The 14,075-nt window shown below is 52.5% G+C and overlaps 1 protein-coding gene across 2 annotated transcripts in view; it reads left to right on the forward strand.

Annotated features, from left to right (window-relative positions):
• Positions 1 to 14,075, forward strand: part of EPN2 (epsin 2) — an 83,538-nt gene that overhangs the window by 42,087 nt on the left and 27,376 nt on the right. Inside the window, exon 3 of one of the 2 annotated variants that reach the window (XM_054708836.1) lies at positions 9 to 179. The exons of the other annotated variant lie outside the window; for it this stretch is intronic. Within the exon in view, the coding sequence (XP_054564811.1) occupies positions 9 to 179 (171 nt within the window). The remainder of the gene's footprint in view (positions 1 to 8; positions 180 to 14,075) is intronic. 2 annotated transcript variants of the gene reach the window in all.

Raw genomic sequence — 14,075 nt, forward strand, 5'->3', positions numbered from 1 at the left:
CCCAACAGCGCCCGAGACCTCGCTGTGCCCCCAGCACCGCACGGGGGTCCCGCTGGGTCAGAGCGAGGAGCTGCAGCCGCTGAGCCATAATCACCCCTTCCTGTCGCACCTGGGGCTGGCCTCCTACCCAAACGGTGACTGGTCCCAGCCCTGCCTCACTTGTGACCGCGCAGGCCGAGGTGGGATGGCAGTTTGCTTTTTCCTTCCTAGAAATGCTGGGCAGCTTGCTGGGGGGTGCGTGTCATGTCAGTACAGCCAACTCTCTCCCTGTGTCCTCTGGACCTCATGGTCCAGACTCCAGAAGACCCAGGCCCTTTCTTCCTCTCCCCCAGGAGCTCAAGTCCTGGTCATGCTCCCCTCACACTGTCTCATGTCACTTGCTAGAAGTTCTGCCCGAGGCTTAAGAGGGGAGCTGCTGTTTGGGTCAGGCACGGGGTGGCTGTCCATGCTCTCCTGTGTCCCCATGCCCTGAAAAACGGGGAGGGGCTTTTCTGTCTGCCAGACCCAGGTGCATGGAGGACCAGACCACTGGGCTTGTTGAGCCGGAAAGGTGTGGTTTAAGTCTCCCAATGGGGCAAACCCGAGGACCTCGGAGGTGGTTGTTGGAAGCCATCGTCCTTGATGCAGTGATACGTGCCTTGCTGAGGACAAAATGGGATTGTTTTTGTTTCTCAATTAATTGCTGTTCTTCCTAAAATTCCCATTTCAGTGGTAAACAGAGAGTTAGCTGTACTGTCAATTCTAGGTCACAGTGTTTGAAGTTACCTAATTCAATGGGTAATTAAAAATGGGGCTTCTCTTTTGACTAATTAATAATGTATCCTGGTCAGAGACTACAACTGTTGCAGGTTAAACCGAAAACAGATTTCACTGTTGCCTACAGGAAAATGCTCTCAGTCTACCTACCTTTGGTCCCCAGTGGGGCCCTGCCACAGAGAAGAAAGCTTTATTAGAAGGGTGCCAACAAAGAGCCTTTGTGAGACTCCCAGTAAGGTGTGGCCAGCCTGTATTCAGGCTGGAAACAGGGACTGTTTATTCCTGCCTCATTAATTCTGCAGGGTTTGGATGTGGGCATTTGTGTGATCACTGTATTTAGCTCTGGGACATTTTCCTTTGTGCCCCATCTTCCTCAAACAGCTTATAGAGGACTTTGTAAGGAGGGCCAGCTTTGCCCGGTGTTCCCAAGGGGCTCCCCGTGTGCTGAGCTACAGGTCTGCCTCCCCCCAGACCTTCGGGCTGCTCCCAGCAGGCCCCATGCTCCCAGAACTCCGGGATCGCCCTCTTTGTGTTTTCCAGGTTCGACCCTTTTAGTAACTGGCAGGGTCTGTGGTGGTCTCAGTGTGAGCTTTGTCTTCACTGGCCCTCCAGCTCCTCTGTTGGCAGGCTGCCTCTCCTGGACCTGGCATTACCATCAGGTGACCCGCCCCTTCCACGTCCTCCCCTCTGCCAGGACCAGACACCCTGCTCCACCAGGCCCTCTGCCCCTCGGCCCTCGGCCCTGCAGTTCCTTCCACGTGGGGGCCTCCCCGCATGTCTGGCAAGGTGCTCAGGGCGTGCTGCCCAGGTGGATTTCTCTTCTCCTTCAGCTCTGGTAGGAATTAAGGATAAAAATGAGTTTTATTTATTCTTTTGAGGATTTCTCCCACCCTAGATGAGTTTTGGGCAAACACGTGTTACATGGTGTCATGTGTCATGCTTCACCATGTGTGCATCCCCCTCTACACTTCGCACGCTCCTGTCCCGTGACTCCTGTCTCTTCTTTCTCAGCACCTAGCCAAGTGTTGAGCGGAAGGTAAATGCTAACGTGCATTTTGGCAGACTTGCTTTGGACATACTTGCTTGGAAGCCAGCGGTGGAGAAGTCAGACTGACCCAGCATTTCATGGGCGGGCTCATGAAATGCAGGCTGGGACTCGGGGACATTTGTGAGAGGCACACTCGGGACCCAGACCCCTCAGGGGAGGCCCGGTAGACACGGAGCAGACTCAGGGCCGGGGCAGGGAAGCAGTTGTGAGAAGACCCCTTTGTGTTCGCACCCACAGTAATCGTGGCCGTTTGAGAGCTTCCTTTTCCTACCCTACCATGTACCGCCCTGTGCGTCCTCCCTCCCGCCCCTCCCGCAGACATCTACCGGCCTCATCTCAGAAACCTCTCCGGAACTGTCCTTCATCTCCAGCTCCCTGTCCTCAGTTCCCTGCCAGCTTTCTGGTTGGCTTCTTCCCCGTTCTTCCCCGCCCTCCCACTTTGTATTATACATCAGGTTCTGATCTCAGGTCGCAGGAGGCTCCTCTGGATCCCAGGGGTCCCCAGAGGGCTCAGCTCAGAGCCTTTGGCATGGCGGACAGTTCCCTCTCTGGTGGTCCTTGGTTGCCCCCTGCCAGCTTGAGTCTGCCGAGGGCTGCCTTGGGGCATCGCTCTGGGGGAAGCCTGCCCCAGCTGCACTCTAGCTCCCATGTTTCCTTGTTCACTCAGCAGATATGTCTTCAGTTCCCACTGTGTGCCAGGCACTGTGCTGAGCACAAAGCAGGGGCCCTGCCACTACTAGTGGGAAGAGAGACAGTCAACATAAGACATTATTCGGCTTGTTCCATGATGAGTGCTTTGTAAAACAGCAGACAAAACCCAAACAGCCCAGCCTTGGCTGAAGAACAGGGAAGGTGGTCTGGAGTGTTAAGGAGGGTGTCAGAACAAGCCTCTTTGAGAAAGTGATGCTGGAGCAAGGCTTGAAGGAAGAGGAGGAATGAGCTGTTGAACATCTGGAAAAGCACTCCAGACAGATGGCAGGAGCCGCAGTGCAAAGGCCCTGAGGTGGGAGTCTGCTCAGGGTGTTTGTGGAGCAGGAAGGAGAACAGGAAATTGCCAGTGTGGCTGGAGCTGGTGAGGGGGAGGGGGGGTGAGGTCAGGGTGGGAGTACAGCAGAGGGCGGGCCTGGAGAAGGGGTGGGTCCACTTCTCAAACTGACTCAGGCAGGGAGCAGTTCTTTCCATCCCTAATCCATCTCAGACTGTCCTTTTGTGTCAGTGTTTCGTTTGTAGCAATGTCAGGTTGCTGTAAAAGTCTAAGTTCTTTCTCTGCCTGTCCTTACGCTGTCCCGTGCCATATGCTGACTAGACTGGTGGTGGGCTTTTGGGTCATTACAAACCCTTTGGCTTTTACTCAGTGAGCTAGGGAGGCACGGGTGGGTTTGGAACCGAGGAGGACTTGATCCGGTTTAGGGATGAGAAGGCTCAGGAGGACCCTCCGGCTATGTATGAAGCAAGGTGGGCCCAGGAAAGCCAGTCAGGAGACCACTGCCCTCATCCAGGTGGGAGACGACATGCCTAGATCGGATGGGGCTGTGGAGGTCTGGGTGTATCGTGAACGAGAGTGATAAGGCTTGCTGGAGGACTGGACCAGGTGAGAGGAGTTTGGGACAGTTCTGATGACTGTCGTCCCCTGGCGAGAGGGCGCCTGTGAGCAGAGCAGATGTGAGCAGAGGCGGGACTGTGTTCTGGACACGCTGATGTGCCTAGCAGGCTCGCAGGTGGAGGTGTGGAGGAGGTCTGAGAAGTCTAGGGCGAAGGGAGCATTCCAGGCTTGAAGGTGCCTTCTGCTCTCTGGACTCCCCTGCACTCACATGGTTTCCTTGTTCCTGGTGAACTGGCTGCCCTCCCCATCGAGGCTGGCTCCTGGGCCCACCTGTGTCGGCTGCCTCACTTGGTCACGGGGAGAAGTCAGGACTGCTGTGGGCAGGTGAAGCTGTGGGCCCTGAGGAGGTCTCTTGGGTTGTGAGGAGTTGGGTTTTGCTTCAGACCATCTAGACAGGGTAGCCAGACCGTCTAGACAGGGTAGCCAGACCGTCTAGACAGGGTAGCCAGACAGTCTAGACAGGGTAGCCAGACCGTCTAGACAGGGTAGCCAGACAGTCTAGACAGGGTAGCCAGCTTGTATGGAGTGAACAGCCCACTTGTCCCCCTGCCCAAGGCTCTGTCCACCCTCCCACATTCTGCAGAGCCACTCAGGATGTTCACAGGCTGTGGGAAAATTGTAGATGTTCTTGAGGTGGCGGGAACCCATATCAAAGGCACCACGAGGGTTGGGAGAATTGTCCCTGTGAGTCAAGCTGGAAGCCTGGAATGTAAAGATCGCTGCTGTCCTCTGACATGGACGCTCCAAGGACCAGGGCTAGACCACCCGCTCACCCCCTCTCTGGGCCTCGGTTGGCCTCCACAGAGGAGAGAAGGCCCATTCGCAGCCTCAGCTCCCTTTGTGGGGCTCCTGCGTCAGTGTCCGAGCCAGGCCCGCACTTGCCTTGCTGCAGTGTGACCGTGACCATGACCGTGTCCGTGTGGCTGGTGCCTTGGGTTCTGGGTGTCAGCATTCCCATTCTTAGGAAAGGAGAAAACGCAAGGAAGGGGGAGAATAGAAATCCTCATGGCTCTCTGATTCCTTCAGGTGAAGGAGAGCCAACCTGAGGTCCCAGAACCGAGTGGGCAGTGGCGTGCTTTGCAAGGGGTGGGTGCTGCTACCTGTGGCCAGGTCTCGCAAGCTGTCCGATGAACCCCTGCTCGGTTGACACCTTCAGCACTCTGGCCAGTGCAGAGGAGCCGTCCGTGGCGGGGTTCAGGTCTGCTCCCAGGGGACGGCAGTGCTCCCTTCAGGCCAGCCTTTCCTCTGGGCCGGGAGCCCTGCACACAGGGCGGGTCCCCTTGCACACCGTTGGCAGTGAGTCACCACATTTATTTCATTTATTTGCCCTGCTTCACTCTAGAAAGCATTGCGGTTGGCAGTGTCAGAGGATTGAATAGATACCAGAAAAAAAATTGGGCAAAAGGAAAATCAGGATAAGAAAATGAGACAAGGCAAGGGTCACACATAACTGCTGGAGATTTGGCTCTGAACTTCTCAGCCACCAGCACCAAAGAGGACAGTTTCTCTTTAGTTGCTGAGCAAGAGTCCAGGATCCAGATGAGGTCCAGGGAGGCCAGGTGCTCCCTGTGAGGAGGAGAGGCCGGGCCTGAGCCCAGGCCCTTGCAGGAGCGCTGGGCTCTCTATCCTGGCTGCATCCCACGGTCTGCACGCAGTCTCTCGCCGGGAGTGGAGGGATGGATGGCTCTCCCACACCCTCATGGAGATCAGACATTCTTAAACCTGTTAAAGAGATTCTGAAAGCTGTTGTGTGCATGGTTTCTCATGTGTGTTTGAGAAGGCCCCGGTAACAGCCTGCCCTTCGGGGCTCCAGGGAAGCTGGTCTCTGCGGCACAGGACGTCAGGGGTGACTGACGCCGTGGCACCAACTCTACCAACACACGGCAGAGGAGAGCGTGTACACATGCAAGAGAGCATTTCCGAAGCTTCGGGCAGCTGAGGAAGAGTCTTATATAAGTCTGTTTTGAAAATTTGAGGATGTGGGGAAATGTTAATTGCTTTAAAACAAAAATCAAACCTAGCCAGCATGTGGCTCAAGCCTTTCTGGGCCCTGGCTAGTGTGGTTAAGTGGTTAGAGCATCAGCCCATGTACTGAAGGGTCTCGGGTTCAATTCCCACTCAAGGGCATGTACCTGAGTTGCAGATTTGAACCCTGGCCCGGTCAGGGCACATGCGGGAGGCAACCGATCCATGTGTCTCTCTCATGTTGATGTTTCTCTCTGTCACTCTCCCGCCTCCCCTCTCCTCCTTCCCTTCTACTCTCTCTAAAAATCAGTGGAGAGCCCTAGCTGGTTTGGTTCAGTGGATAGAGCATCGGCCTGCGGACTAAAGGGTCCTGGATTCGATTCCGGTCAAGGGCGCATGCCCGGGTTGCAGGCTTGATCCCCAGTGGGGGATGTGCAGGAGACAGCCGATCAATGATTCTCGTCATTGATGTTTCTATCTCTCTCTCCCTCCCCCTCCCCCTTCCTCTCTGAACTCAGTAAAAATATTATTTTTTTAAAGTACTTTTTAAATTGTTCTATAAACCATTTGAATATATAGTGTACACCTATTGAAATGTCATGCTTGTGTGGGGTCCATCTTGTGTGATGCTTTTTTTCTTACTTTCATGGTTGTTAAAAGCAGGAATTCCTATTTCAATGATTACTTAATGGGAACCCAGATCCCAGGGAGCCCTGATTGTCAGAGTATGGTATAAGATTGCAACACAACCATCAAAAGTGCTGATTAGAGCAGGGTTTCTCTTAATGTTTTTATTGATTTGAGAGAGGAAAAGAGAGGGATAGAGAGATAAAAATATTGATTAGAGAGAAACATCGATTGACTGCCTCCTGTATGTTCTCTACATGGGATCAGGCCTACAACCCGGGCAAGTGCCCTGACTGGAATTGAACGGGTGACCTCATGGTTCATGGGTAGATGCTCAACCACTGAGTCACACCCGCAGAGCTGTTTAGGGCAGTTTTGATCATTATTAATTATACTAGAGGCCCGGTGCATGAAAATTCATGCACTGAATGGGGGTCCCTCAGCCTGGCCTGCCCCCCTCTCACAGTCCAGGAGCCCTCAGGGGTGGGAGGCGACCCAGTGATCAGGGGAAGGCGACACCCCATCACACCTCTGCTGCTGCCACATCCAGCAGCGCAAGCCTCGGCCGGCCCTGGTTACCTGAGCCTCAGGCGGCCCTGGGTGGCTAGGCAGCCACCATCCAAGGCTTGCCTGTACCTTAGGCTGGCCCTGGGCGGCTGGGGGACTGAGGGAACTGAGGGACTCCAGAGGCAGGCGCATGAGGCAGGCCCGGCCTTGCTTGCATGCCTGCCGCCCAGGCGGGGCTGAGGATGCCCCATCTTTGAGGGCATGGCAGTCAACTAGCATATTCCCTCCTTATTGACTGTGTACGCCACCATCTTTGTGAGGGCGTGACAATTAGCATATTCCCTCTTTATTACATAGGATGATTGATGTTGACTTATGCCATAGAAAATTGAAGTTATGAATATAATATTTATAGCAATTTGTCTTTAAAGTGTCCTTTGTAGTACAGGTAGGTAAACTATTTTTTAACAAATTGTCAAGAACGGGGTATGAAAAAGGGAAAAGGGGAGTTTAAGTCAGGCTCTGTACACAGCCCCTCTGCTGGTACAATGTCTGATTCATGGCTGCGTTATGGCTGATTTCAAGTGGTCAGCTCTAAGGGGGCAGTTACAGAAGATGTGAATAAAAGTGCGAGGGAAGGTCTGAAGATAGAGGGATAGGTCTAAAGCATAATATGCTAATTAGACCGGACGACCTTCTGGACGAAGCCGGGGCTGGGAGGGCCAAGCCCCTTGCATGAATTTCATGCATCGGGCCTCTAGTGATTATGTAAAACCTCTGTACCAGGTTATTCTGTTGACTTAGAGTACTTTTCACCGTCTGAAGTTAGCAGTTCCTGTGTTCTCAGGCTCGCTGTGCTGAAACGCACTGTAGGAGCGGGAGCCTTGTTTGTGCTGTGTGCAGCCTGACCCTGGAGAGGTGTTCATCACACACTTACTGCATGAGCAGTTGCTAAACAAAACTGATTTTGGGGGGAGCAGTGTTTTTATGTGATGTGCTCGCCTCTGGCATGAGCATTCGTCTTTTGAAAATTTACTTTGTAGGCTCCCCCTCCCCCTGCAATATGGAAACATTATACATATCTGTAGTGTCTTGATGCTTTAAAGTTGAGTTTAGCAGTGGTATGATTCATAGTTGTAGTTATTGCTTAGTAATAACTGCTGTTCCTTATTTGCCAGCTTCCTTTTTTCCCTAAGCCACCAGCTCTCAAGCTGTCTGCCCAGGAGCTGTTTAATGTCCCGCCTGCCCCGAAGCCTGGGCCACAGGTCTGACCAGCTGTGGGAACCTCTGGGGTAGGCCCAAGAGGAGTAAAGCCTCTGGCGAGTGCAGTGTGCGCACCCCTGGGCTCCGGTGGCCGATGGGGTGTGCGGCTTTGTTCTGTTGAAGTTTCCTCCTCCCTCTCCCCCCCACTGCTGATTAGTAGAGTGCCCTTTGAGACAGGGAGCATTAGCAGGCAACACTCCGACTCTCAGCAGCTCAAAATGGATGTGCCCATTGACTGAGGCTCCTAGTGCTGACTGCTAGTGGGAGGCTCAGTCCCCCTGTCCGCAGATAACACCCTTCAGATGAGATCCTGGTGGCCTCCTTCTCCAGTGCTAACGTAGCGGTGGGAAGCATCTGAAATAAAAAAACTGCCAGTTTTTCCATTATCTAAGGGATGCATGTTCATTTATGATAGTATAGAAAATGCAAGAAGTATCTCATAATCTTATTACACAAAGACAACTGTTCACATGTTAATGTATTTCCTTCTGGACTTTTTATGTTGTTGTTAATCCTCATCCAAGGATATTTTTTCCCATTGATTTTTAGAGTAGAAGGCAGGGAGAGAGAGAATCATCAGTGTGAGAGAGACACATCAATTGGTTGCCTCCCGCATGCACCCTGACTGGAACCTGCAACTGAGGTACATGCCCTTGACTGGGAATCGAACCCAAGACTCTTTGGTGTTCAGTCTGATGGTCTAACCACTGAAAACACTGTTCAGAGCTGGACTTCTTCTTTTTTTTTTAAGCATTTTCTTTTTCAGGGTTGCAGTTACAGTGTAGATCAAGCATGTCAAACTCAAAAGCTAACACGGGCCAAATAAGCAAGATTTAAGTATATGTGGGCCACAAAAAAACAAAAGCTTCAGTTTTCATAGAAACGTAGGTTTATTTTGATAGAGACATGCTGAATACAAAGGGCTGAAATAAATGTCATCGTTAACATAAAATAATAGAACATTTTAATAAAAATTAATATTTTTTCTTGAACCTTAACTTATCAGACACTGAATAACGGCACAAATTAATAAACGTAACGCAAATAAACCTATTTTTCTTGTTTTCCGAAAGTGAAATATTTCCTGTTGCGCACACCAAACAAGCCAGTCCAAGACTAAGGACGTGGCCATCGGCTGCTAAAATATTCGCTGCTGGTATTAGTGGAGAGAAATGGATCACCTGTGCGTAAGGTGCATAAGGGAAATGAATGCAACATGATTATAGTAATTAGCGAACGTGGTAGTTCGTTTTTAATAATTATGTATAACAGGATATTGTAAAAATTAAGTTACAAATTTTTATTAAAATGTTTCTCACATACCGTTATATTGACTGGGCCACAAAAATACTCATTGTGGGCCGCATGCGGGCTGCAAGTTTGACATGCTTGGTGTAGATGCAACTTTATCTCTGCTTTTTGTCTCACAACATTATAATAGAAGCATTCTCTCATTTCTCCGCAGTCCTGTAAACGTTTTAACAGCTGTACTCAGCATGCCACTGGGTGAAGCTTCCTGAGTCACCCTCACCTGGGGGCCAGGCACTCACAGTCACAGCGGACAGCCCTGCCATGTTCAGTGCCGGGGTCCTGCTGCCTGGCCTGGGAGCGTGGGCAGTCTAAGCCCGGGCTGTGGGGTTTTGTTGTGGCCACCATCTGTGGGCACAGCAACCAGGTTCTTAACCTGGGGAGCAGTGGAAGTTCAGATCAAGACCCACATCCCCCAAAGGCAGTTGTACTAACAAATCTGATCACAGGTCTGAGGAGGGTGCCATGAGAACAAAACGGATGTAATGTTTTGTATTATGCAGATAATAAAACAACAGTATTGTACAAGTGTCATTCACAGCCATGTGACATTTTCAGAGCACATTTTTCAAAATGTTTGTTCATTTGCTCATTTTTTGGTCCCTGTGTGCAGGGCTGGTGCTGAGCAATGGGGCTCAGTCGGCTGCTGAGGCCTGGCCCTTGGTGAGCTTCCCGTTCGGCAGAGGCAGACATACAGATGTTGCGCCAAGTGGAGCGCTGGAGGGGCTGGGCAGGTAGTTCAGAGCTCCAGTGACTATTGAGCTCCTCTAAATCGCCCCCCCCCCGCCCCCAACTCATGCCCTCACCCCCCTGGTGTTCATGAGTAGGTATACTTTTGTTTTTTTGTTTGTTTGTTTGTTTGTTTGTTTTTTAATTTCTTTATTGATTAAGGTGTCACATATTTGTCCTCATCCCCCCATTCCCATCCCACACCCCTCCCCACGGATGCCCCAAACCCCTGTTGAACTTAACCGTTGGATAGGCTCATATGCATGCACACAAGTCCTTTGGTTGATCTCTCCCCCCTCCTCCCAACCTCCCCTATCCTCCCTCTGAGGCCCGATAGTCTGATCGATGCCTCCTTGTTTCTGGTTCTGTTCTTGTTTTACTTTTGATTCATTCACACCAGGGGACTATTGCTGTGTTGGTTGTTGTCACTTTTTTCCTTGATAGTCTAAGAAGTCAGGTATTGCATGTTTTAAAAATTCTTGCTGCATACCTGTTGAAAATTGCTGCTGTAAGAAGCTGCTATAGGCATCTAACGTCTTTAGGTTTTGATTGAATTAAAAAAATAGATAAGTATGTCTTTGTTGAAATTCATGCCTTGCCCTGTGCCTCCTCACAAATTTGAGTGCCAGTGTTCAGAGCCCCCACCTTCCCACCTCCCTCCTCCACTCCCACCTGGAGAGCTGTCGTGGGTCCCAGTTCCACCCAAAGAGCAGCTTTCACGGGGTAAAGCGACAGGAGCCATGGGGACCCCTGGAGAAGCAGCAGTGAGGAGAGTGGCTCCATGTTTTGGACAAGCCCCCCTTCCACAGCCCTCAGCGCGCCCCCCCCCACCACACACACACACACAGGTTGGTGGTCTTGGGATGCAGCCCAAGGAGAGAGCTTAGCCTCGCTCTTTGTTTCAGATGGAGGTGAGCTGTGACTCCTGCAGACAAGTAAAAAGCTGCCTTTTATCCATGCGCTCTGCGCTCCCCTCCTCCCGCACTCCCTCTCCCCCCATGGCTCTGGCTCTGCCTTCTTCCTCCCTGGGTTTCAGCTTCTGTGTCTGTAACCAGAGGTGGCAGCACCAATATGGTGACGAGTGTGTGAGGTGTGTCCTTGGAAGTCACAGCCACTGTTTCACAGGGACTAAACTTGGAAATAAACTGACACGTGTTTGAACTCTGCTCTGTGCCTGGAACAGGCTGCATGGCTCCTACCATCTTGGGGAGCTGGCTGCACCGCCAGCAGGTCCGTAGTGCAGAATGCATAAGTACCAGTGGTGAGGGGCAGGTGAGGCCCTGAGGGACACACGGAGCAGATGCCCTCTGTGTGCTCGCAGAGCACCGGCCTGCTCTTGGTGCCCAGGGGTGGGTGAGGGCATCTGTGGCGAGTGAAGCCCGTAGGAGCCCCTGCCCTGTGGAGCATTCTGGTGGCACAGTTGGGGAAGGCTTGCTAGATAGATGACAGCATTGGAGCTGACACGTGAGGAGAATGGACAGTCCCAAGGCAGAAGGAGTTAGGGGACTCCCACAACTGAATGTAGGCTGCTGTGACAGGTGCCCAGGGGCAGGATGCACTCATGAGCAGGGCAGGGCTGGTAAAGAGCCAGGGTGGGGTCCATTCCCTGCTTGGTGAGGATGCCTGTGTGCAGGGAGGTGGTGGGGCACTGAGATGTGCCCTGGACAGGCTTTGACCGGCAGCTTCCCAGGGATGCTGCAATGAAGTGCAAACCCGGCGGCTTTAGGTTGTCCACCCTTTGGGAGCCAGCGCTGGTCTGCAGCCGTGCTCCCTCAGACACCGTAGGGGAGGCTCGGTCCTGGCCTTGCCCAGCTCCTGGCGGCCGGCCGGCCCTGGCGCCTTGGCTAGCACTTGCAGCGCTCTAGTCCCCGTCCCCGTCAGATGCGCTCCTTGTGCATCTGCGCCTGTGTCTCTTCTCTTGTGAGGACACCAGCCCTATTGGATCAGGGCCCACCCTGCTTCAGTGTGGCCTCATCTTACCGAATTACATCTGCAACAACATTTCCAAATACGGCTCTATGCTGAGGTGCTGAGGTGAGGTCTTCAACATGTCATCCAGGGCCAGTGCTGACGGCCCTGGTCAGAAGAAAGCACTGCAGGTGCTGAGTCCACTCGCACAGCCGAGGTCACAGCTGCCCCCGTTGGTGGGGAAGCGGGGAGCCTTGCTGCTGAAGGTCTTCGTGAGCCAGGCCTCTGACTGGCTGGTCAGCAATGTCTCCAGGTATCAGAACCTCAGTTAGTCAGACCCTGGCCCTTTTCAGCTCCTGCAAAGCTGCAGTCCTGGCCTGAGAGCCCACATTGCTCCTGGACTGGTCCTATTGCATCACTGCTCTGCGTAGACCTTCCCAAAGCCTCCAGGGGCCTCTGGAATGACCAAGGCTCTTCCATCTGACCCCTGGGGCACCTTCTGCCTATACCAGCCTCAGAGCCCTCCACCCCCTGAGCGAAACTCCCACCTGCTCTGTGTCTGGCCTCTGCTCCCCCACCTCTGCTCCAATATCTCATGTCAGAACGACTCCCTGACCTCTGAACACAGAAGCCTCCTCTGTCCTGGCACTCCCTCCCCTCGTCACTTAGGTGGGCATCTCCGTGCTGGAATGCACACTAGCTCGGGAGAGTGGGGCCTTTGCCCAGGCTGAGGTTGCGTGGAAAGGACTGTGGTCTCCGAGCCCCGAAGGTTGTTAGGAGCAAGCGCGAGACCCGGCTCTAAGACTTGGCTTTGAGTTCTGCCAACTGTGAGAGTCATTTAACCTTTTGGGACCTGTGGGAAGGGTTGCTAATAAAGAGCAAGATCTTCAGGGTCAAGACTTTCTCTCACTGGCTAGGTGACCTTGGGCAAGTTCCTCACCTCAATCCCTCAGCCATGGTCTATAAGTTAGGCCAGTGGTCGGCAAACTCATTAGTCAACAGAGCCAAATATCAACAGTACAACGATTGAAATTTCTTTTGAGAGCCAAATTTTTTAAACTTAAACTTCTAACACCACTTCTTCGAAATAGATTCGCCCAGGCCGTGGTATTTTGTGGAAGAGCCACACTCAAGGGGCCAAAGAGCCGCATGTGGCTCTCGAGCCGCAGTTTGCCGACCACGGAGTTAGGGGGTTTGGGAGCAGTATCCCCTCCTAGACTGAGGGTTCTTTGAGATGCTAGTAAGTATTGTATGGGTGAGGCGTTGGACTAAGTGCTTGCTTGTCACATATTAATTCATTTAGTCCTCACTGCCACCCTAGGAGGCAGGTACTCTGCCTCTGTTCTGCAGATGAGAAAACTGAGGCACAGAGAATTACCCGCCTAGACCAAGGTCACGTATTGAGAAGTGGCAGAGCCCAGATCTGAGCCCAGGTGTTTGGGCTTGCCCTCCACATTGGGCTGCCTCTCGTGCTGAAAACACTCTGCCTAGGTCAGCCCGAGGCAAGACACACACACACAAGGCATTACACACACTAGGAATGGACGAGGTTCCCTGCGGGTACATGCCAGAAAGGCGCACCCACACATCCACACATGGAGCATGCATTAGAAAGCTTTTCTGGGTGGAATCACAAGAAAATGTCAACAGTTGTTTCCTCTGAGAGGGGAGTGGCTCTCGCTTCCTTTGGTGCCGAGTGTTTAAGAAGTTCTCCCCAGCAGCACCTCAGCATGCCTCCTGGAGGTGAGCCGTTGCCACCTAACAGAGTCATCCAATACTGCGTACACAGTCTTGCCAGCTGTCCGGAAAGTGTCTTCCAGCTGTGTCTGACCCTGGACCACGTGCTGCACTGCTTGTCCTGTCCCTTTGGTTGCATTGCAGTGAATTCCCTTTTCTCTTGACCCTACTGTACAGGGGACCCGGCAGTTGCCTTGCAGTGCCCCTGGGTCGGGGTTGGTTCATGCGCTGGCTGCCTTGTGCAGTGCTTGGCTCAGTTCTCATTCTACACGTCTGTGAACTGGGAAACAAATCCAGGGTCTGGATTGGAATCAAGTTAGAGGTGTTGCCAGGAGCATCATGGGTGGTGGGATGATGTCATCTGACAGGCAGGGGTTGCCATAGCGTCAGGTGCCTTCAGTTTGTCACTCTGTTGTACAGTCAGAACTCCCTGGCAGCTTGAGAGTGAGCTGGGTGATGGTACTTTGCTACACTTCTCATCTTGCGCCTCTTGGGCCTTCCCCCGTGGATTTATATCTTTTTTCTCTTTTCATTCTACCTGGGGCAGTCTGAACTTATTTCTCGTAATTTGCCTCATTAAACTAAAAGTAGCCTTTCCTGCTCCTCCCTGTGAAGTGGTAGTGC

The sequence above is a fragment of the Eptesicus fuscus genome, chromosome 20, assembly GCF_027574615.1.
Source record: "Eptesicus fuscus isolate TK198812 chromosome 20, DD_ASM_mEF_20220401, whole genome shotgun sequence".
Classification (NCBI taxonomy): domain Eukaryota; kingdom Metazoa; phylum Chordata; class Mammalia; order Chiroptera; family Vespertilionidae; genus Eptesicus; species Eptesicus fuscus.